This window comes from Brachyistius frenatus, unplaced genomic scaffold (assembly GCF_029030835.1).
Source record: "Brachyistius frenatus isolate BFR_SWC_R1_liver_20210118 unplaced genomic scaffold, ASM2903083v1 Contig_7, whole genome shotgun sequence".
Classification (NCBI taxonomy): domain Eukaryota; kingdom Metazoa; phylum Chordata; class Actinopteri; family Embiotocidae; genus Brachyistius; species Brachyistius frenatus.
In genome coordinates, this window is record NW_027210606.1 from 895,896 (window position 1) to 921,251 (window position 25,356).

Genomic DNA, 25,356 nt, shown 5'->3' on the forward strand with positions numbered 1-25,356 from the left:
TCAATGAGAAACAGTCACTCTGGACCAACCCGAACTTCTTTTAACATCAACTGAATGCAAAAATACAAATGTTCTTTAAAGTGTATGGTAGCAGTGATGATTTTCTGCACCATTTCCATGCGTGTTTCTATGTCGGATCTTTATCCTGTGTTGTCCTTATAAAACCTGTGTGTGTATGTGTTTGTTTTTTTCCCTTCAGGGGCGAGTACTTAGTTTATGATAGGGATGAGGTTAAAGCTCAGAAGCGGGAGTGGAAGAAGTACGATTTTCACTACGACAACGTGGCTTGGGCCTTGCTCACCCTCTTCACTGTATCCACTGGAGAGGGGTGGCCACAGTGAGTGGATTGCGCACACACACACATTCACTCAAACAGGCTTCTAAAGTAGTCAAAAATCCAGCTGGAGAACCTACTTAGAAATTGTTATCACTGTGGTTTCGAAAATATGTGTAACTCGTTTTTGGTTTTTTTTATGATAAGACCTGGACAATGATGAAGGTGGTTGCAGTGCAGTATCTAACAAAACAATCCAGAATGAATGAATATATATGAAACTACACCTTTTGGATTACTATAGTGCAGTGGTGTATTTACTTTACAGTTGTAGGTGTTATTTCAGTATTTTTTCACTTTGGTACCATTGTTTGAAAACAATCCCATTATATCATGTCAAAATAAGGGAATATATTGCTGATATTGATGGAAATTCAGTTAATTCAGTATTATTTGATAATAGCACAAAGAGGAGGACATGTAACACCAAAAGTATGAGTACAAGTAAATCACAGTATTGTCTTTGTAACCGAAAATTCAGATAAATCAATTCATACATTCTCGTGTTTTATTTTATTTTAATGAACTTTTTGTCCTGTTTCATTTTGCAGAGTGTTAAAACACTCAGTGGACTCCACCTATGAGAATCAGGGCCCGAGCCCAGGTTACAGGATGGAAATGTCCATCTTTTACGTGGTGTACTTCGTTGTCTTCCCCTTCTTCTTCGTAAACATCTTTGTGGCTCTCATCATCATCACCTTCCAGGAACAGGGGGATAAGATGATGGAGGATTATAGCTTAGAAAAGAATGAGGTGAGGAGAGATTTGAAAGGCTCTGTGAATTGTTTTAATTCAAGTGACTTTATTTTTCAAGCCTCTTAAACGAGTTCAAATTAATAAAACTGTAACACTCTTCTCTTCTCCTCCTCCAGAGAGCTTGTATAGATTTTGCCATTAACGCCAGGCCTCTGACTCGCCACATGCCGAAGAACAAGTTGAGCTTCCAATATCGCATGTGGCAGTTTGTGGTGTCTCCGCCTTTCGAGTACAGCATCATGTCTCTGATCGCGCTCAACACCATCGTCCTCATGATGAAGGTATCAGTCAGACTCTCAGTGTGTTTCCACTCATTGCATATTGTACCAACACAAAGCTGTTCCAGTTTAAGTGTAATGACAGGGAAAACATAACCTGTTGTCATGGTAATACTCCTGATTATTAATGGAGATCGTTTGTTCAAATCCTTTGACAAAACCAAATTACTGCATTAAAAAAGGCACTTAAATGTGTCCCTGCATATTGCAATATTTTTGTAGTTGTGTAGTTCCTCTCAGCTCAACATTTTAGCACCCTTCAGCTCATTGTTTTGGTTTGATGGCCCACAAACTCAATCTTATCAAGCTTTCACAGAAATTACAAGATTACAAATACCAAATGTGGTACAGAAGGAATGTTGTGTTTGACTTGCTTTTATGACAAATGCATCACCTGTTTTGTTCTCTGTTGAACATCAGTTTTCCTTCACGAGGTGTCAGGATGGATTCCTTTATTACTTTGTCTTCAGTCCTGGGAGAAAGCATTTGTCTTCTGTACTAAAAGATAAAACTCAGTACTGTAATGATATGAGGTCCTCCTCATAAATGAAACAGTCTGTCTACCGTAGGGACAAAGTTTCCCAAAACTATTCACTTTTCTCATTCCTCTTCTGTCATGATTTTGTGTGTCTGCAGTTCAACGGTGCGTCAGAAACCTACGACAACGTCCTGAAGAATCTCAACATCGTGTTTACCACCTTCTTCTTCCTGGAATCAGTCCTGAAGGTCATTGCCTTTGGCCCTCTGGTAAGACTTTAAAAAAATGCAAACATAAAGCACCTACACAACCACAAACACGCATATTCCTTATCTAGGTTGACCCAGTGTGTAGGCTCCGGTGTTTCATTCTATTATTCATTTATAAAGCAGGTTATTTCGGTTAGACAGATCTAGAGCATGTTCTTCCTGTCCCTGAAAAACCCAGAGCGCACCGTGTTGCACAGCAGTCACGCTATCAGCCTCCTTTCACCCTGTCTCCACGGTAACAACAGCACCAATTCTCCCGGGTGTGTCCCTTACAGCTGCCGGGCTTCAGCTCTGGAAGGATGCGTCTGTCTACCTTTGACGTGTCTTTAACGTTCTTATTGAGCTTCTTTCCCTTTTCTCTCTCTCTCAACAGAATTTCTTCAGAGACGCCTGGAACATTTTTGATTTTGTCTCCGTCCTTGGAAGCATCACTGACATATTAGTGACAGAACTTGGGGTAAGTGCTGGGGAGTGTTTGGACCAATTGGTTTGTTGCAGGTGAACACTGGTTGATTTATGAAGAGAAACTGGTTCAGTGGACTCAAAGGAAAAAATGTCAAATCTCTTCTTTTGATATCTTAGTTTTATTTTAGTTTCTTTTGTATCTTCTCATGAATATTCTTTTCTAAGTAATTCAGAGGAACCACCCACAGTAGTTGTTGTGAATTAGATCACCCTTCCATTGGAGTCCAGAAGGGACTTTCTTTTTAGCTCACAACCATCAAAATGCTGCAATAACCATTGAAATGTCCTTTTGAAAACAAAAACAAGCAGAACTTTCACACAGAATCATGATTTGTATATTACCTATTTGTTCATGAGTTAGAGAGCCATGAAATAGCCATTGGTTTAATTTCACAAGCAAAGGTTGTGTAATGCTGAGGTTCAAGCAAGAATAGAAACTGTTCATAACAATCATACAATCACAGATTGCATCAATATAGCTTATTGTGCTTTAAACGATCAAGTAAGGTGCCAAAATGGGTAAATATTCATTTTGGACTTACATTAAATCAGTTACACTCAAAAACGAATGTCCATCACACCATGTAAACACCAAACAAAGGTGGGACTGAAAGAAAAGACTGTGGGGGAGGGAGGGGGAACAGTGTGGTTCTCTCCCAAGGTAAAAAAAAAAAAAAAAATCCATTTTCTGCAAACAGTAAGCTCACAGCGTCAAGCTCACAGAGTCTGGGAAGTCACTGCTTCTGGCCAAGAAATAATCCAGGATGTGTCGTTTTTACACTTTGGCTTAAACTTACAGGATATATTGTGGTAATTAGTGAGCTGGTAGGTGGATGTCAAATGTCTAAAATCTTACTTTGTCCACATTCAACATTCCAGCCAATGAAACAGACTTGTGTAGTCTGATGTTTCCAGTTAAATTTAAACCAGATTTGTCCTTTATCCTGCTGTCGTTTGGGAAAGAAACTCATGTTTATCTCACTGATGTTGTGATGTTGTTGTTGTTGTTGCTTCTATGTCTAACCACGTGTCTATATTGTGTACATATTGACTTAATATAACTGTGCTTATAAGACATCATGTTTGTGGAATTCACTATTTCAGCCTCTCTTTGTTGTCCAACTATTTTTTTTTAACTTTACAACAAACAGCAATAAGAATTCTGCATCAAGGTTTGGGTTGTGAAACTCCTCTTTCTCTCACTGAAGACTTCCTCTCAGTCGCACCGACTAGACTAGCAGTAGCTGTGCTAAATGCTGCAATGTAACTGTGTTTTCAGATGATTAAAGTCGCCCTCTGGCCATGTTGGACGTGTTAAATTTACATGTCTGCTGACATTAATTGACACCCGAGCGGCTTCCAACAGTCAACTGATTGTTTCAGACATCTGATTGATTTTTAAGTCAGGTTGGTGTCCGGTTGTAGCAGCTGAGTTGCTGGTTAAGTAAATCTGATCTTTCCATTAGCTTCCTCCTCAACTAAACACGAGTGTAAGGGTTGACTAACGACATGGTGACATGATGTATCTGTATCTTTTTGTCCGCTGAAGAAAGTAAGAGAAAAATTTCAGCTGTCAGTTATCCCAGAGATTCCCATTCATTTTCAATTTAAGGACCAAAATCTAAATTAAACCAGGGTTTATTTAGTTTAGTTACACTTTATCATGAGTAAAAAATGTTAAACATTGTTTCATTCTTTCACATGCTGTTTTACTTTCAAAGTAATTTGCTTTGAAAAATGAAATCGCCACCATGTGTTTTGTAAAGGAGCTGGCACTAAAGAGAGGCTGAACGTTCTGTATCGAGAATGAACTGTTGTTTCTGGCTTGAAAGTTTTTGACTTTTCGATGACACCCATAATGATTCCGTCTTCCTCTTCTATCTCTTTACATGCTTTCTTTAAACCTCTCTACTTTGTTGGCGCCCTTCGCCCCTCCCACTCCCTCCTCCTCTGATAAAAATCCATCCAATCAAAATGCACTATGAAATCCTTCATCGTGTTCTCCATCCGTGCTGCGCCATGACATGTGGTGGTGGTGCTATGATGATGATGATGATGATGATGATGATGATGATGATAATGATGGTGATGGTGTGTGTTTCGCCCCATGCCCCCTGCCCAATAAAACACACAACCAACCCCCCTCCGCCCCCCCCAAAAAAAAAAAAAATCTTTCACCCACTCACAATTTACTACAATTTACCAAAAACAAAAAAAAATTAAAAAAAAACTCCCTCCCCATTCATCTTTCTACATCTTCGCACATGTAGAATCTGGTTGGTTTGTAATTTATATCTCAAAGCTTTCTGCTGCATCCTCATTGGCCATGCGTTCCTTCAATTCATTTCTTACCCCCAGTCACCCGCTCCCTCATGACCAGTCTTAACCCCTGACCCCAGTGCATGCGCTTTCTGGATGATGACTTTTTAAACTTCTTGTACTTGATGACACAGAGAGGTTTATTGTTAATGTAATACATTTTTACACAGATTCATATTCAGCTTCCATAAAAACTTCAGAAAACATTTGTGTTATATATGCAGTTCTTTTTTCATTAGCTCTGTCTTTAATCTGTACACAGTGCATGAAAAATCACAGTAATGAGTCATCCTCAAAATTTGAACTAATTTTCCATCCAGGCAGGATTTACTGGTGATAAAGGACAGGAGCTGAAAATTAAAATAGCTCAGTGGTTACTAGGGAAACCAAACTTTCTTATTTGGCAACAACTTTGTGTTACAAATCCGATATACTCAGATCTGGTTTGATATGTACTCGACCATTTAGTCATGTTACAATCTTTTAGTTTAAAATTTTCAGTTTATACTCATTACAACAGTCTGAGGTTACAATATTCATGTCATGACAGCATTAGCAGGCAGAAATGACCAGCACTTATGGTAGGTTTATGTGAATTGAAAAATGTTTCTTTTCTTTTTTTTTTTTTTTTTTTTACTTTAAGTGAATGTTTAAATCAGACTTCATGATGTGCTCGGCCCCACTGGCCCTACTGGTCTGCATGTAGGCCAGATCTCCTCAAAAAGTATGCTGCCATGCCAAGCCATGTCTGCACTGAGGCTGCTCGCTAGTCCCCTACCTCTCTTCCTCACTCTCCTCTTCCTCCTCATGCTCCTCCTCATGCCTTGCCTGTCAACCACAAAATGCCAGGGCCTCAGCAGGGAGTTTGGCTGTTGAACATTAAATATTTCTCTGTGTGACACTGGAAAGAAGCAGAATACAGCATTTACAAGGCTGCTAGCTGCTGCTAGTCCAGCCTTAACAAACACTACTAGATTTGAATTTTTAATATCTAAAAGTGTAAAGCCTCAATTTGAAAGACAATAGCAAAAAGATGAAGTGCATAATTCATAATTCATAATTAAGACAAAAATGGTCAAATACACAATTATGGACATTTAAGAAAATGAAAATTGGGGATTGATAAAGCTGAATCCATGTTGTGGACATCCACCTTGTGTTGAACTTTGTCCAGTTTGGACCTAAAAGAAAATGTTTAAACGTTTGATAGTGTCACATTCAGCAAATCCAAGCCATCCTCTTTTATCGCCACCAGTTGTGTGTGTGTCTCTGTGTGTCAGTGAATATGTGTGTGTGTCTGTGTGGTTGACAGGCACAGTGCTCTGTGCTCCATCTTGTGTGGCCTGCTTGCCCCCCAGAGATCAGTGCATTTGGTTCTCTTAAAAAAAAAAAAGCGTTTTGCTGTACCAGATTGGATGATGACCTTTAAACTCTGAGTTATGATTTTCCTTTTTCCTTCTTTTCTTTCTCTCTTTTTTGTCTTTCGATCTTTTTTCTGCCTCTCTCTCATTTATACTTGTATCTCCTCAGAGCAGTTATGTTTGCAGTTGGATAAGTTTTGTTGGTTTTGACTTTTTCCTCTCTCTTTGTCCTCTCCTTCTGCCACTGTTGATTTTGGTTTTTGTGTTTGGTAGAGGAAGGATTGTGCAGGCGTTGTGTGTTTGGTGAAACTGACTGTGTTCTCCCTTTGTGCTGTAGAATAATTTCATCAATTTGAACTTCCTGAGACTGTTCAGAGCAGCTCGCCTCATCAAGCTGCTGAGACAGGGAGAGACCATTCGCATCCTACTGTGGACGTTCGTCCAGTCCTTCAAGGTATTCAGTCACGAACAGATCCAAAGATGAAGTAGAGTCAATCACAAAACACTTCAATGGACTGACAAATATTTGCGGTCTCTGTCCTGGTAGGCTTTGCCATACGTGTGTCTGCTCATCGCCATGCTCTTCTTCATCTACGCCATTATTGGCATGCAGGTGAGTACTGCATAAGGAAGCATTTGATTTTTACATTCATATGATTTAAATAATACCCAACATGTGGAGTTCATTTTACAGCTGGGAGCGTACATTATCTCTACACATGTGTGAACAGCATACAGTATGTACAGGAGGAGGAAGAAGTACCTTTTATTCAGTTTAGAAAAACAATACTTCAAATACTCCGTTGCAAACAAAAGTCCTGTGATGGAAATTGTGGAGTTGCATTGAAGAATTAAATGAGTCCTTCCTGGGTGACAACCATAGACTTTATATAAAAGTAGACGTATCTTCCGGGTCTTGAAAAATTAGGCCAATGCGGAAGTCCCTTAAGAAGCAATACCACTGGGTACCGCTAGAGGTCGACTCCAAAAAGCCTGTGGCTCCATAGACTCCCATTCAACTATTCTTATACGATTCTAAGTCAATAGAATTTCCCCACAAGTTATCTCAGTGTTGTTAGATGAAGTCGCTCCTTCTTATTAGTTTCCTGGCGGTCCATCTTCAAAAAAATCTCATCATTAATTATAAAATAAGCTTCAAAAAGCTGTGTTTTTGGTGGGCGTGTCTGTTTGATTGACGGCCCTGTGGTGCAGTCAGGTTACAGCTATCGGTGGGCGGCACGTAGTAACACCAGGTTTCCAATCAGATCGAGTGAGATTTCCCGCTCGCTCTCCCTCGGCTCGTTCAAATATGGTCACTTCCGGCTCCAAACTGCTCAGAACTAGCAAAGATGGCGAAATCCAAACTTGAGGCTTTGTAACGGCCATTCACAAACCAATAAGTTACTTGGCTTTTGGTAGCCGCTTGGTGACAACACAATGATGTCTTTTGACAGCTGCTCAATCGAGCAGAGAGATGCCAACATGTGGCAGTGCCCGCTTGATAGTGCCCGCGCCCTCACATAGTTCTAGTTATATCGGACTACTTTCTTCCAGATGAAGACAATTGAGGTGTCCTTGAATTGTTTTTGCCGAACTCAGAATGCTAATCTTGGACAGTCTGTTTATAAATTAGGAGTGCCCTCATGGGGATCCTAACACCACCTGCATCAGAGAAGTAACTGTCAGGCTTGAACAACAGCATTTCCCTGCCAGTATCAAAAGATGTAATAAAATAAAATGGGCACAATATCAATGTTTTACTGAATTAACTAGATTTTGTGGCTGTTTATAGGGATGGATGGGGTATTTCAAACTTCAACAACACGTCATACAGGCGTCATGTTGGTTTTGTATCTAAGATCAAAATGTGCAAAGTAAGCTGTCAAGTAAAAACTTAAATACAATATTGAGGTGAGGGTGAGTAAATAAAATGATCACAAATTTGAAGCAATATGTTACAATATGAATCCTGTTTTCCCATCACGTCATCATTCAAGTGAGTAATAGCGACACCATTTTTTTAAATTGGTAAAGTATTGAGAGAGAGAGTGCTTCAGCCAGCAGAAGTGAAAAGGGCTGTGATGTAATACGTGAGGAAATTGTGCCACATCATTGTATGACTATTAAAAATGTTTTTGCCACTAACAGTCTCACATTCTTAAATGAATTATCTGACAAGATGATGGAAAGGATCCCTGGCCCAAAACAGAGCTCTTGCTGAAGTCATCTTATCAAGTCCTCGAGGGTCCATGGAGATTCCCCTCAAATGCCTAAGTGAAGCCCAAAATGTCTGACCATGCAGTTTGTGCTCACTGCAAGCACCCCGACTGCAACTGCACAAGGAAAATAAAATAGATGTTTATTTTGAAGAGAAGGTTCGTGAGGATGTTAAACTCTTGCCATTTTTACAACTGTCTGCCCAAACGTCCACCATAGTGAGGTGATAACAGGCATCACATGCAGCCATGAGAACAATGGAGTAGGTCCGTTTGTAAGTGTGGTGCTTTGATTTGTAAGTGCTTTTCATTGACGGCTCTCAAACACAGTGGGAAGTTTCAGATTGTCGAGAGATCCTGTGTTATGTCCACGATCTGGGCTCAGGACGGGAAGGCAACAGTCCGGCTCACGTCTACATAGCAGACCGACGCCTACCCTGAATTTCTAGTATGAATGGAACCGTGTGTGCCTGCGCTGCCTACATTCAAAGTCTGCATCAGTCAGCCCACGAGGACATGAAACCCATGAATAGGCCTGAAATGGTCTGATAAGGACCATTATTTTCAACACCACAGTTCCTGTTGCAGCTGCACTGTTTGAAACTCTTTTTATTCTTCCTTTCTTTTTCCACTGTTTGTGTGTAGTTGTTTGGGAACCTGGCTCTAGATGACGAGGGAGAGAGTGCCATCAACCAGCATAATAACTTCAGAACCTTCATTATGGCCCTAATGCTGCTGTTCAGGTAATCTTCCTCTCCTTCCCTTCGTCTCTTCTATCCTTCTTTACTCAAATGTAAAAATACTATTTTTGGTGGTTTATGCAGTATGGGCTGCAGCAGTGAAGTGTTTGTGTCGATGTCAGAAGGAACATTTTGATACATGGTTCTTTCTGCAGGTGCTAATGTTTCTAAAGGTATAAAATCCAATTATGCTGTTTTGGTTTATGTTGACCATTTACACCCTCCGGCTGCTCACCGTTGTGTGTCCCCTCATGCAGGAGCGCTACGGGCGAGGCGTGGCATGAGATCATGTTGTCTTGCCTGGGGAGTAAGGAATGTGACCCGGCCTCAGGGAATACAGAACCCGAGTGTGGCAGCACCTTCGCCTACACCTACTTTGTCTCCTTCATCTTCCTCTGCTCTTTCCTGGTGAGAAAAAACAATGAATGTCACTTTAACCAGTTAAATTAATCAACATGTGCAGTCATATGTATTTTTTAGATTAAACCAAATTACTTCTGGTTAGAAAAAATTATATTTTGGTGGTTGCTTTTGCATAAATAGGCCAGCGGGGTATCACAGCAAAGCATAGTCACTGCAATGTTTTGCCTCACTTTGGCGTGAAAACTACACGTATGTATTATCAGACTCAAAGAAGGAGGTCATGTCATGGAGTACAAAGAGTGATAGGAAGTAGGAAGGACGGTCGGAGGTAGTACGGAACCCACATTGGACTTTCACCAGGGAGACAAGTGTTATTCTGAGAAAGAGAGAAAGAGAAAAGTTCACACGGATTTCATTTAAGTTACATACATAATGTAACGTATTTAACACGTCACGTATGTTAACTCACTAGACTTACAAATGTTACTTAAGTCAAATTATTAAAATGATTTTAACCAAACCATATTTTTTTTTGTAACCGTAACTAAGTACAACCCCGTTTCCGAAAGACATAAGACAATGTATAAAATGACTGAACTGAGAATTTGTTTTTGTTTTATGAAAACATATGCTCATTTTGAATTTGATGGTAGCAACATGTTTAAAAATAATTGGCCCAACAAAAACTGGAAAATTTGTGCAACGCTAAAAGAAACACTTTAGCAGTGTGTTTAGAAGAACATCTCACAACTAATTAGGTTAACTGGCAACAGGACAATCACATAGTTGGGTATAAAAAGAGCATTTCAGAGAAGCAGAGTGTCTCAGCAGTGAAGATGGGCAGGTGCTCATCTTCATCATCTATGGTACATTATATCATTAAAAGATTCAGAGACTCTGGAGAAATCTCTGAACACAAGGGAAAAGGCAGAAAACCAATATTGGATGGTCGTTTCTGTTGTGGAAATCACTGCATGGGCTCAGAAACACTTCCAAAAACCATTGTCTGTGAAAACAGTTCATCGCTGCATTCACAAACGCTGGTTAAAACTCTAACATGTAAACAAGAAACCATATATAAACAAGATCCAGAAACACCGCCACTTTCTCTGGGCCGTAGCTCAGGTAAAATGTCAAGCTGTCCTTTGGTCCAAAGAATACAAATTTGACATTTTTGGGGGAAATCATGGAAACAGCATCATTCCGGCTAAAGAGTCACATTTGAACTAAGCCGTGACCTTTTCCTAAACATAGCCACATGTGTTTTGGTGCTCTAACCTAAGGTTCCTTACTTTTCACACCTCGGCATGAAAAACTGTTACTCAACCTAACACTGTATTGTCTTGTGGACTGAAGCTTAAATCACATGTTTTGGCTTGATATTGGGTTTAATACATATACACAAAAACCTCTAATGCAATATCTTTTTTTTTTGCAATAAGTCCTATTTTCCCAGGTTTCTTCTTCTTTGGGTTAAAAATGTGTCTTTGCCAGTGGAGGTCAATGGGCAAAATTATTTTTAGGTTCCAGGTGATTATTAAATCAATTTGATCAGAACAGCTTTGGAAGCAGTTTATTTGCCACGTAATGTTCCAGATGCTGAATCTGTTCGTGGCTGTCATCATGGACAATTTTGAGTACCTGACCAGAGACTCTTCTATCCTGGGGCCGCATCACCTGGACGAGTATGTAAGGATATGGGCTGAGTACGACCCTGCTGCCTGGTGAGTGAAATGCACGTGGACTCAGACACACACTTTAGCAGGCATACAATTATACACATGAAGTATGAACTATGTATTCACTCACATACATAGTTATAAACAGACATATAGAAAGATGAATGCACGCATGCAGCGCTGAGGTGTAATGAAAAACAAATTAGATGTGTTTACACACACATTGGTGCAGTCTCCTGCTGAATGTAAAGTAACTTTTAACCCCTGATTTTCTTTCCCGCCTCTGAACGAGGCAAAGATCTCATCCAAGAAGTGTGATGATGAAACAGGATCTACATCATATGATAGTAGGATTTAGAAGTAGGGCAGTTCAAACTGTCCTGAGTAGAGTTATCCAGCCTTCTCTCTCTCTCTCTCTCTCTCTCTCTCTCTCTCTCTCTCTCTGTGTGTGTGTGTGTGTGTGTGTGTGTGTGTGTGTGTGTGTGTGTGTGTGTGTGTGTGTGTGTGTGTGTGTGTGTGTGTGTGTGTGTGTGTGTGTGTGTGTGTGTGTGTGTGTGTGTGTGTGTGTGTGTGAGATGAAGGTTTTTCTCAGTGTAAATAAATGCCCTCTCCTTCTCTACTTTTTCTTTCTTATCTCCTCTTCTTCCTCTTCTTCCCCTCTCTTTATTTCTTTCTCTCTCTGTATTCTGTGTGTTCCCTCACCTAACCTCCCGTCCTTGTATTTTTCTTTCAGCGGGCGCATACATTATAAGGATATGTACAGTTTATTGCGAGTTATCTCCCCTCCTCTGGGTCTTGGCAAGAAATGCCCACATAGGGTGGCCTGCAAGGTTTGGACTAAACCCCTAAAGCACAAACTTAAACGCAACCTGCTCGTCTTTAAGAGACTGGAATGAATGTCGCTCTATATCACTTTTAAAACAAATTCTTTCCTACTTCAACATTTTATTTCCATTGGTTTGATTTGTCTGTTTGGGTTTGCATTATTCACCTGTTTTAAGCTCATTTCACCATTGAATCATTTATTTTGGGGTATTCTGTTGTTAATGCATTCTGACATGACAATGAGAATGTTTGAGACAATGCAGAAATGCACACACACACACACTCTTGTACACACTCACACACACACACACACACCGACAGCGGTGTGTGAAGCATGAGGTGGTGCACTGCACTTGCTATTGTCTTCTGACTGAACGCTGGGAAAATGACACGGATGTGTTCACCTTGAATTCAGTATGATGTAAACGTTAGAGCGTAGACTCCAGTCAGCCATTGTCTTTTATTTCTGCTTGCTGTCTAATTTTGCCTGGGCAGAAAATGGTCGAGCAATGTGCATTGTTCTTGTTTGAGTTGGGGTTCGGGAGAGGGAGGCGGGCTTACTTTAGTGCAGAGGCATATGCAGAGAGGGTTTGGTCTCCGTACTGTCACCACATTAACCTTCATAGCTGCTAGGTGGGCCGGTGTTTCCCAGTCACGTGTCACTGAACCTCCAAATTCTGCAGACTTTGATTGTAGCCACAAAGCCACAAAATACAGCAGCTTGTATCAGCTGCTGTTGTTGTTGGTTAGAATGAACTGCTGCAGATTCTTGTACCTCCGTGACACATGTTTGGGAACTACTATGCTGTCTGTGCAATGTTAAAACCACTATGTGTGGATTTTATTGAGGTTATAGAATCCTATTTTGAAGGGGGATTTGTAGAAAAAATTCAACAGTTCTTGTAATATTGTAGTTTTATTACTTCCACCGATAACATCCTACATATAGTGGCTTTAATGAATTAAGGAATCAAAAGGAGTGTTACGCCTGTTACAAGCTCACAACACTGCAGACGGCGATGCACAGGGGGCAAGCAGAATATGTCTATTGGGTAATCAATTCAAAATTGTAGCAATGTCAAATTAATAAAAGGATCCACTACCAATGAGGAAGTTATTTTCTTCATACATAAAATTAGTTATCTTATATTCTCAGCCCACAGGGATCTAGCATAACTTCAATCTGTTTTTGGATGTATGCTTTCGTGTACAAGCTTTCCTTCTCTTTGGCCGTTTTTATGGTCAATACTTTAGTCCCATATCACATTGACATGACTTGTGCACGCTGGTTATAGGCAGAGAGCTTGTGAATCCAACAGTGTTGGCACACTTTGAGTGGAGATTGTAACAGGCCTCGTGGTGACCGTTATTATTTATTGTTACCTGAAGTACTATAATAATATGGCCAAACCTGCTCTGTTTGTGGCTCTGGTGTATTGATATGGGGGAAGAAGGAAAGGGGCAGGGTGTGTGTGTGGTTTGGGGCAAGGACTCTGGACATCAAAAGGTCTTGTGTCCACCAGGTACCTCTTAACAACTTCCTGTGTCAACAGATGCTCATGGGGAGAATTGATGGTCATGACATTTGCATTTTCTTCATGCTTGTCAAGACCCTTTTAAGGTGCTGGTAAAAAAAAAAAAAGCATTTAAACATCTAGAAACGTGTAGGTTATTATTCAATGCTAAACATCTATGTCATATATGATTTCCTGAAAAAGCATCTCTGTATTTGCTGAGCTGTTGCTGTCATGCTTTCAATGATTGGCACAGTTGTTTCAGAGGTATAAGACCAGTAATGTGACTGGCTGAAATTGTACTTATCAATCTCTAAAATATTCAATTTATAGTCCACTCCATCCATTTGTACTGCTGCACTCACATAAACCCAAATAGCACATGGAAACACATCCACAGAAACATACTGTATATCTAAAACCCTGGGCACACACAACCAAAACTATTTACAGTCCTAAAAATCCAAAGAGGTCAAAGATAAAGAACTTTTTTGTGACGTGTGTGAAGTGACCTTCTAAAAGCCAAGAATCCGCTGTAACTACTGTCAGGGCATGGTGACCCTCCCCATCATCATATGGGAGGGCTCCCATGAACATCCAAAGGTGCAGCAGTGAGCGGAGGTTCCTGGTGGACACGCAGCCTCAGTAACGGACTGCATTGACTTGTCACTGTGACTCACTCCGATCTCTGCAGCGGTGCTTTTCTTTGCCTGCTAGAAGCCCCGCTGCCAGTTCTATCCGAGCGGCGAAAGAGGGCAAAGACCAACAAAAAAAAAGAAAAAAAGCCCAAATCTCCTTTTCACCTCGCATAGAACGGTATCTCAACAGCAACTAACTAAACTAAATAACACCTCCTCCTCCAACCCTCCCCTCCTTCCCTGACCTTTCTCCCTCCCTTCCTTCCTCACCTCTCCGGTACTTTATGATATAGCAGACTAGAAGCCACGTAACACACCCCCTCGTTCTCTCTCGTTCTCTTTCTTTCTCTTTATCTCTCACCACAGCAACCACATATCCACAGCGATCAAAACAATAACCTCTGTGTATTTGTTTCCCCCCCCTCTTCCTTTCCTTTGTCGGTTTCTTTCTTTTTTCTCCTCATGTCTCCTCCCCGAACACACCTCTGTGCGTCTGCGTCCTTCCCCCTCAATCCTCCCTCTTCCTGCCCCTCATTGTTTTTCTTTCTTTCGTTTTCACGTCGTCCGTCTTTGTTTTGTCTGTTGTGTGTGTGTGTGTGTGTGTGTGTGTGTGTGTGTGTGTGTGTGTGTGTGTGTGTGTGTGTGTGTGTGTGTGTGTGTGTGTGTGTGTGTGTGTGTGTGTGTGTGTGTTGGCGTACGGGTGTTGAATGCATGTGTGTGTGTGTGTGTGTGTGTGTGTGTGTGTGTGTGTGTGTGTGTGTGTGTGTGTGTGTGTGTGTGTGTGTGTGTGTGTGTGTGTGTGTGTGTGTGTGTGTGTGTGTGTATGTATGTGTGTGTTTGTGGCCACCCCAGCGGCCGGATCAGTTACACAGACATGTATCAGATGCTAAGACACATGTGTCCGCCGCTAGGCCTCGGGAAGAGGTGTCCTGCCCGGGTCGCCTATAAGGTAGACTCGCCCCCCACCTTACCCCTCCACCCCCCTCAGCCACCACCCCCACCCACCCCCACCACCCCTACTCCCATCATTCCGTTCTTCCCTCTTTCTCCCCTTCCCATCTCCGTCCTCAAACCTCCCCATCGCTGGGGAGGAGAACCTCTCCTTCTCTCATCTCCTGAAACCTACCTGTCCCCTTTCTTCCTCATCCTCCTCACCCCCTCTCCTCCACCCCCATTCCTCCTCCTCCTCCTCCCAGCGGTGTCCTCCTCATTGTCTGTTAGTGGTGGTTGTGGTGGTGGTGAGCACTGTCCTCTCTTCTTTCTCTCCGACCGCGGGGATGGAGGAATGGGCTTTTGTCGTGCAGTGAAGTGAAGTGATAGTGGAGTGGTAGTCAGTCCTCTTTCTTTGGTTTCCTACCTGTCAGGCCGCAGGAGTAAGGGAACGGAGGAGGCTTTGCCCGTCCTTCTGCAACCTGCACGGACGCATGCACACACACAAACCCTAATCCAGGTAGAAAAGCATAGTTAGAGCACAGATTTGACTAAGCATTTGCCCTTTTCCACAAAAAAATATAACGTGAGAAATGTGAGAAAACTTTCTTTGATGGTTTTAAAACTGATCTTTATATATTTTACCATTCTGCATCTAGCAGTATAAATACATAAAATGTTAAATAACCGTGAGCCACATTCTTGTCTGTTGACTATTTCGTTCAAAAGATTTAGAATTAAGAATTAAGGCAAAAAATATATACCAAAAAATGTTAAGATACATTGTCCATCCCCATTTCCTGATTAGGCCACACGTTTGCAGTAAATTTTAAAAGTTGCATCCTGGAAATGACGCCTGCTGATAGTCATAGTGAGCACATCTATGAAATTATGTAACCTACAAAGTGAAAACTAGTTTACACAATCCATTGTTTTACCATAAAAATACATATAATTTCTCCATGTGAAAATCTGTAGTGTATACACCAACATACAATCTGAAGAGAGAATACTTGAGTCAGAGTCATGTTCACACAGTGCAACTATTTGCTTACGATGCGGGTACAGAAGGACCGGCAAGGGTGTCTGTCTTCAGTTCTCTGCGCCTCTTATTCCTGTGGATGGCACTATAATGCACACATACATGACCACACACACTCACGCTGTGCACATAAAACTACATCTTGTGCATCATAAAATAAGTAGAAACAGTTCTGGCCCATCTAGTTTTGTCTTTTTTTGGTCTTTTTTCCAAGATGTATTTTTTAAACCTAAGGACGCTTCAGCGTCTTTGGCTTCTTTGTGCCTCAGACCACCCGGGTAACGATTTGGGTCGAGCATTTCAGCATTCGCTGTCTCTTTGTCTTGTTGTCTGCTCTTTCTCGCCACCTCAGTAGAGTCCTACTCTGTCGTTCTTCTCTATTTTCTTATTATTACTGACATCCAGATTCATCAAAATAATATTGATAGGATGATTTGGTGCTTTGGGTGTTTTAGCAAAGAGCAAAGAGCGATTTCTCCAATTGGTATCATGGTGCCAAGAAGCTCTGAAAAGTAACACCCAAGTAAAAAAAAAAAAAAAAAAGTTGCTATATTGTTGCTTGAATCAGGAATTATCTGATTAAAAACAAGATATAAATGTACATAAATTGCCAGCTTGAAGTCCTTGATGATTTTCAATACCTGCTTCTGGCACATTTTGGTCACCACCAAAATTCAGTCCTTCTTAGGCCCTCATTTAAACCCCATACTAGCTGGTGACATAACTTGCTATCAATTCTAATATTAGTATTCTCAATTATCAAGAAAGACTCTGGCCATTTTCAACATGTACAGTAGATCCACCTCTGTCCCTAAATATGACCGGTTCCTATATACAAGCCTGCCATTCATTATGTATGGTGAGTGAACACGGTGACTTCAATCAGATATTTCAAACTCTGTAGTCTCCTAAAAAAAAATGTAATCTGGGTGTCGGTACCTCACTCACTTCTGTCACTTTTGTCTTCTGGCTTTGTTCATTTCTTTGCTCTCGTTTTTGACTGTTTTTTTCCAAAGTTTTGGCCCTTCATTGTCTCCTAATTCTGTTCCTTTTTTTCCTGCCTGCTGACTATCTTTCTCTCTCTCTCTCTCTCTCTCTCTCTCTCTCTCTCTCTCTCTCTCTCTCTCTCTCTCTCTCTCTCTCTGTCATTCTTCTGTCCGTCCACCTCTACATTCACTTGTCTGTCAGCAATTAGGATCCATCTTCATCCCTTCATATCGTTCCTTCGTCCATCCGAGCCCACTCTGTCTCTACTCTCCCTCTCCTCTCCGTTCAGTCTTTTTCTCTCCAGAATGTCAATCTGTCTCTGCAGTGGCCCCCATCACATACTTCAGCCATCAAAGCCTTCCAGTATTCATTGATACAATTTCACAGATTTAAAGGATCTTTTGAGATCAGACAGACCTCATGAATAGAGAGGGGAAGGTTTGACACTGATCAGGCAAAGTTCTTGATCTTCTCTTTAGTGGACACTCGGCTTCTCTTTAAAAAAAAAAGGAACAAGTTGATAACTGTGTATTGCTACACCTCGTTTTTCGAACTGACCTCTAAACCTATGTCAGTGTTGTTTAAGTCCTCGTCTTTATCTCTTGTCGTGTTCTGTAATTTTCAGCCTCTCTCCTCTCTTTTCTTTCTATCCACACACACACACACACACACACACACACACACACACACACACACACACACACACACACACACACACACACACACACACGCACACAGTTCCTCTCTCTGTTAACTCCAACTGACCCACATCCTATTTCAGTGTTCTCACAATCCTCCTCTCCCTCCTCATTCTCGCCCTTCCCTTTATATCTGTAACCACATCTCATGACCAAGCTTAGATTCACCCAGTTTAGCTCAACTAACAGCTGTCCCTATCATGTGTCCCCTTTGACAGACCCACCCCCCTCCCCCACCTTACCCCACAATAACTCTAACTCCAAAGTGTAGTTGGTCCGAAACAAAAAAGAAGCAGAAAGCACATCAGTCATCTCTTTTTGATCTTCTCTATGATTTTTTTTCTTCTTTCAGGGAATGTCACAACTCTAATCCTCTCTAACTCTGACACGCCCTTAAGACACTGCACCCGTTTGGCATCGAGAGAGATCTTGACTCAATATGAACCATTGCTGTCCAATTTGACTTTCATTTAGGGAGCCATGAATGTAAAATGTAGAGAGCAAAAAAAAATGAATAAGATAAGAAATGAATCTGTCAATCAGTAGGATCAATCCAGTTGGATTGAGGATACTCTCTTTGCGCGGATGCACGGCTGCTTGTATTGTAAAAGTGGGTTTTTAGGGAAGTCGGGGGGGGGTAGTGTGGGCTGGGTAGGTGGGAAGCTGGGGCTTAGATAATAAGAGTAAAGTAAAGGCATGTTGCATGCTCTGTGTGTCCATGTATGTGGGGGTTTTCTATGGGGTTGTTGTGTGGTGTTGCATGCAATCCTCGCACTCTCTGTCGCATGGCTACGGGCGACATCGAGCCTGCCTGCTGCCTGCCGAGTGCTGTGGATGTTGGCCGATGCCCTTTGCCTGCCGCACACTCGGCTTTGGGCATGCCCGACACTCGCACACACTCAGGAACACACGAGCACGTACACAACCCCACCGCCATTGTACTACCGTGCTTGCCATCGTGAGTGCCCAACGCTCATGTTCGTAGGTAAATCCGATGGATGTCAACTGGTCAGGATAGGAACGGCAAGTGACCCTTGCTGGTCCAGCTTGTTTCGTTCTATCTGCAGGTTTCTCCATCAGTTTTACCTGGTATAGACATGTAAAGACAGGGAACCTCCTTACAGGTAGGGGGAGCTCTATAGCAGATGCCTTAGTTAAATAACACCCCGGCGGTCTCCTGACAAATAGCAGAATTACACCAGTGATACTGTTATTGTTCTCCAGTCAACCTATTTTGTCTCCAAAGGACTCCAATTAAGCCCTCTTAAGCCAATTAAGCCCTCTTAATTGGAGTCTGTGCAAATAATTGTGTGTAAGTGGGTGGGGAGGGGTGTTGGGGCGGTAGGGGGAGGGGGAGGGTCGGTGTATGTGTACTGTTTTATATCTATATATACTGTATATCTCTATGTGTGTAACAACAGAGATGTGTAAATGCACCCCTGCATTCACACATTTAGGGAACATGGGCACAGGTTGGGTCGGAGGCCAATTTGGCTCCGATTGTTCTTCCTTGTGGTTCTCGGCTCTCACAGTTGCTTAGCAGCAGATGGCCCTCATTGGATCGCTGTGCTGTCTCGTAGAGTATCACTGGAAAAACAGGAGACACAGGGACTCACCTATTCCAGTGTCTTCCGTCAAGCACTTGGAAATGCGTAAAACTGTGCAGCAGACTTAACACATGGATGCATAGCCATCACCTTATATACTTAATACATCACATTTATCAGAGGACTTTTCAAACTGAGCTGCCTCCAGTTGAAATTGACTGACTCTACACCTAGCCATACTTGCCTTCACTCTAATCTGTCTCAGGGAATATTGAATTGACAAATCAACTATAATTGGCTGCTGTCTATGGAGCTCTCTCAACCCCACCCCCCAGCCCCTCACCCGCTCCCCGTCCCGGAGGTTCAGGCACACCACACTGTAGCAAGGACACATCCATTTCTCATCCTCTCATCCTGACTGGCTCTCCACAGAGGCTGCTGCGCATGGATCTGCCAGTTGCCGACGACAACACAGTGCATTTTAACTCCACCCTCATGGCTCTGATCAGGACTGCACTGGATATAAAGATTGCCAAGGGTATGATTCTAATGAACTTTCACACCATTATTCTGTTGTGTTCCTGTCTGACATTCCTGAGGAGTTAATGATTTCTCATCTCTCAGTTTCTGTCTGTTTCTCTTCCACAAGAACGTTTGAGATTATTGTAGCAAATGCAACAAAACTATGACAGTTGAGAAACTAACAAATGACTCTTTTGTTTTGGGTGAATGTGCACATGCGTGAATGGATAAATATATTTATTTTGGGATTTCATGCTTTTGGTCTGTGCCTTCCTGCCTGTGTTTATGTGTGAACTGTTTGCATATGTTCGTATTTGATCGGTTTGTGTGTGCAAATGTTTGCTGTGTGTGTGTATGGAAACTCTGGGTCACGGCCTGCACCCAGGCGGTGCAGACAAGCACCAGATGGATGCCGAGCTGAGAAAGGAGATGATGGCTATTTGGCCGAACTTATCGCAGAAGACTCTGGACTTGCTGGTTACACCACACAAGGGTAAGTTGCAGGAAACAGCGCGTAGTGGTGTGTGTGTCCGATCACCAACTCACCAAGAGGACAGCTTCTACCAGCCAGTGTCATTCACTGCTTTGCATCTCCTGATCAGACTACTACATCACAACACACAAGCTGAACCTCCACACATAGTTTTACATCCATCAGTGTTTATTCTCTACATCTATCCTTCTAATACTGCAGTCTATGGGAAAATGTAACAGGTTGCCATAATACTGGATATCAACTATCATCAACTCTATGGGAGTTATAATGGATTTGTGTCACTCCCTGGTTTATTGTATAGCATCGTCGTTAGGTCAAAGATCCATTTGACTTGACTTGCTTGATTTAATGACGTTAAATGTAAAAATATTAAGGTCAAGATATCCATCAGGTTTGTTGTCAGTATTTACAGTCTTGAGAGATTAAACCCAATTGGTTTTGGTGACCACCTGATCTTTCTCTATTTTCAGATTATTAAGGCCCTTTTTTCCTGATGATTAGTCACCCAAATTTTAATAATCAACATAGACAGATACTTTATTTGCCCCTATAGGATAATTGATCTGCAGCATAATCACTGCAGCATTTTATCACAACATCATACTCAATCCACAAAATGATATAGAGTTAGTAATAGACATACAGGTAGAGAGACTCCAAAGATGGATGGCCACACCAGGTGGACAGCTTGCTTAATATATTATTTGTTTGGAGCAAATGAAAATTTCGACCTGTTTTTGGTAAATAAATGGAGACAATATCGTCACCCAGAGGGCAACAGTTTAAAGGAGGAGGCATTGGGGTGCCTCTTGTTGCCAACCATTTTCTTTGCCTTATTAATCCATCTTGGAAGGGGTGAGGCATTTATAAAGCCAAAAAATAAATCAGACCAATTTACTGAATACATGGTTCTGGCCACACTCCATTGAGGATTGTTTCCAGTCTTTGTATCCTAATGGGCATAGACCTCGGGTAATGCAGCAGCCTTAACCAATTGACTACTGTATACCATAAGATCTGTGCTGAAACTCTTCAACCACCATTGTTGGAACTACTTTAATGGTGTTGCACTTAGCCAGCATCACTGGAGGCTGTTTGGTCCTCCCTTCAGAGTGTCTGAGCAAACTTCAATGTGAACAGGGTTTCCAAACTAAAATCACAGCATAGACCGATGCTGTGATAGTTGGACTAAGCCAGGTCAGCATTTATACTGAACTTTGCTAAACAGAGATTTTTTTTTTTCTAGATATCTTTAGAATTTATATAGGTGATGCTTCTTGTTTTTCTTTGGCTTAAGTAGTTCTGTATCATTTGCCTTCAGGATAAACATCCCATGCTCTAAAACACCAACCATAAACATACATTCACACACGTGTAGACAGACACATCGCATCTGAGTGGAAACAGTAGCATACACACACACACACACACACACACACACACACACACACACACACACACACACACACAAATAAATACACTGCTCTCTGACCCATTTAGTCAGTCCTGCTATCAGGTGGTGCCCGCTATAGAAGATCCTCTATAGAAGTCTTTTCACTACAGGAAGAATTCACAAACACATAAACTAGAAAAATAGATGTTCATTCATGAGTTTATATTACTGTGATGAATGATTATTTAAGTAAATGTGTTTAGAATAATGTTATTTAAACGAGCCCAACTAGTCCAATGCATGTTCAACAATAACTTCAAGTTGTTTGACGAAATGCATGGCAGTAAACAAGGTAAGCGATATGCATGGGCATGTCTTATCGCCCAGTAGTACAATACGAGAATAAGATATGTGTGGTCATATCTTATCATGAATTAATATCGGTTTTATTGCTCGAAGACTTGTAGCCACGTCACTTCGAAAAGGGCACCGCTCATTCAGACAGAAATGATCTGACAGTCAAAACAAAGCTCAATATTTTTCTGATTTTAAATGTTTATGTGTTTCATCCAAACTCTGGGGATACCTGTCCAGAGTTTTTAGAAAAAAATTGAGCTCCTGTTTTCCAGGTATCATTTGACTCAGGTGTCCATGTTTCTTAGTGAGGTGGCTACCTTGTCCTTTGCATTGACATTGAAATGAAAGCAAAACCAGAGATTTTTATATATTACGATGACAGTGAAGGAATGAGAAAATGTTGATTGATAAGACTGAAGAACAGCATCTGCCTGTGAAAAGACTATCAGCTTTGTTCCGTTAATAATTGTACAGTGCTGTAAGTTTGTATTTGTCTGTTGTACACCAACAAGTGAGCTCAGCTTTGCTTCAGTTGAACCTCCACCACAGAATGTTTAGACAGCGGTTACCAATGTTCATTTAAGACAGCAAAAGGTTTCTATTAAGTGTTAAAGTCATATATCTTTATATTGAACAGTTTGAATTCCTCAGTTTTCTTAGAGGTGAATCAGAAATCTGCCTGTCACACTGCACAATGCACGGAAGCATATCATCAGCAGACCAGCACACTCTTTCCTTTATCTTCACTTATCACCGATATAAGCATTTAATATTGTTAGCTGATTAAAATATAATTTGCCATGTGAGCTTTTTAGATTGTGGGTGAGATGGAGGCTTACAGGACTAACTTTTAATTAAGTCTGTTCCCTACAAATGCGCCTTTGTGTGTTCGGAACAAGTAATGACATTGGAACATTGGCTTTTTCACTCCTCCAAAACACTTGAACGTACAAATCGAAAACTAAACCTTTAATTTAATTTCGGAAGGTCAGCTCTGTCCCATCACAGACTGCACTGAAACACAGTTGTCCCAACTGCTGGTGTATTCTGCATGTTATTGTATATTTCTCTGTCGGTGTTTGTGTGTGTTGTCCCCCACTCCCATCCCCCCCACGGCTCAGGGTCCCATCTCGCTCGGGTCTAATCTTCCAGGGTAACTTGTCATTTTCTCAGCAGCCACAGACTTGACGGTGGGCAAAATCTACGCTGCCATGATGATCATGGAATACTACCGGCAGAGCAAGGCGAAAAAGCTGCAGGCGCTGCAAAAGGAACAGGTAGACTTTTCCAGAGAGAATGCCTCAACGCAAAAAAGATCTTTATCTCTTTTCATTTTTCTGTTCTTCTTCCTCCTGGCCTCTTTATTTTGATACTGCTGCCGCTTCCCCTTGGATTGAATATTCCTTTTTTTCTGCCGAATATGGATTTAAAAGCATAAGAACCATGTCTTATACATTTAAATCTGATATAGACTCCCAGCTACACGTCCAAACAAATCTCTCCGTCCTCTTAGCCTGCGCTGTTCCCCCGGTTTTAGCATGCTACCTGAAATTCTGCTATTTTTTTTCAAGCACCGTGTTGCTCCCTTGGCTAGCCTTATTCCTTTACCGTGCTTGTTCAGAGGTATCCAGCCGTTTTACTTCTTCTGGCCAGTTAACACCCACTGCTTAAAATCTTCTTTTTCTTTTCACCACGAGCTACTTGATCATGGTGAGGAGAATTTGGTGTTATAAAGGTTGAACTATGGTTTCTGGTGTTGATTATGTTCCAAAAAACGATGATGACGATACCACATGGCCTTACCTTTTGTTCCTTGTCAGTGCTCTTTCCTTCCCGTTTGAGATGCACTCGCTCCCGCCGCTTCTCTATTTTCAGTCCACACTCTGCGGATGTGTGGAAACATCTCTCCACTCATGTAATAACTTCTGTTCGGTCCTAAATTTCATGTATTGCAACAAAATTCTAATTTATTCGTGGAACAGGATGAACCTTATTCATATTGGCTGACACACGTTTCCTGAGATGGGATTTCCATTTTGCTGCACAACGGAGTGCATTGGTGAATGGAGAGTATGTTTGTCTTTTTTCTTTTGAACAGTACGCCGCTGCAAATACAGTATATGTTGGTATGTTCCTGAATGCAGTTATTTCATTGGACTGAGTGGACAGTCCCACACAGGCTCTCTCAACATCAGCTGTCCATAAGGACTTTAACCAGTTTGTCCCAACTCATGTCGACATAATCTGTACATTATCTATCTTTGTTTTCCCTCTCTTTCTCTGTGGTATTTATTTTCATTATGCCATATTGCTTTAAAGGAAGAATCCACCCAAAAACATCATAACACTGTCGTAAAGGCCTTTACTGTTTTGGTGTTTGATGATTTGTCCTTTTTTCTTATAGTTTTGACAAATGTCATGTTGAGATCATTACAGTAGAGCTAGTATGGGGTTAAGTAGCAGAATATGTCTTTCTATCTAAAACAGTATATCAATAGTAACTTTGTGGAGTTCAGCAACCACGTCAGAAAAATCCATCAAACATTCGACAAAAGAACGACTGAAAGCGAGTGCAGTAGTAACATGCATGGAGTTGTACATGTTGTATATGTTCAGAACCTGGCATTAACATGTTTCTCCACATGCGTCTCGAGTAACCACTTGTGATCGGACGTCACTTCCACCCTCGATATGAAACTGAATACATACATCAAGTATGTGTCTATTAGACATTTATGACACATTTCACATCTGTCCTTTTTTAATTCACAGCGTGAACCGCCCCAAGCATGTAGGTTTTTGCTCAGATTATTTAATTATTCCAGCCGGTTTGAGAGAGTCAGAGTCTGTGCCGCAGTGGATAGATGAACTGTGCGGGGGGGGGGGGCAGCTCTTAACCAGCTGTATAATTGACACCATATGTGAGCAGACTCACAGGCTCATACTGAGTTTACCTGAAATGAAAACAAAAAGATCTAAAAGAAATAAGTGCATTCGAAAAATATCACTTTTAAACCAAAAAAATGTCAAAGTAGAAAACAGAGGGTGGATACTTTCTTTAACACCTCATTTGTTGTGCTTGTCTCCTTTTACCTCCATTCCTCCTCCTGCTATGTATTACACATGCATACTTTCAGTGTTTGTTGTTG

General features: G+C 41.4%; 1 protein-coding gene across 12 annotated transcripts in view; it reads left to right on the forward strand.

The window, feature by feature from the left end:
* cacna1ab (calcium channel, voltage-dependent, P/Q type, alpha 1A subunit, b) overlaps positions 1-25,356 on the forward strand; it is a 103,693-nt gene that overhangs the window by 56,365 nt on the left and 21,972 nt on the right. For 10 of the 12 annotated variants that reach the window (XM_069689502.1, XM_069689489.1, XM_069689492.1 and 7 more), the window contains exons 27-40: positions 200-337; positions 886-1,087; positions 1,207-1,371; positions 2,005-2,115; positions 2,489-2,572; positions 6,598-6,714; positions 6,808-6,873; positions 9,122-9,219; positions 9,474-9,624; positions 11,176-11,303; positions 11,992-12,088; positions 19,872-19,977; positions 20,347-20,454; positions 23,381-23,484. In XM_069689502.1, the coding sequence (XP_069545603.1) occupies positions 200-337; positions 886-1,087; positions 1,207-1,371; positions 2,005-2,115; positions 2,489-2,572; positions 6,598-6,714; positions 6,808-6,873; positions 9,122-9,219; positions 9,474-9,624; positions 11,176-11,303; positions 11,992-12,088; positions 19,872-19,977; positions 20,347-20,454; positions 23,381-23,484 (1,675 nt within the window). Of the gene's footprint in view, positions 1-199; positions 338-885; positions 1,088-1,206; positions 1,372-2,004; positions 2,116-2,488; positions 2,573-6,597; positions 6,715-6,807; positions 6,874-9,121; positions 9,220-9,473; positions 9,625-11,175; positions 11,304-11,991; positions 12,089-15,087; positions 15,185-19,871; positions 19,978-20,346; positions 20,455-23,380; positions 23,485-25,356 lie in introns of all 12 variants that reach the window. The other 2 variants (XM_069689491.1, XM_069689490.1) reach the window with 2 other exon arrangements.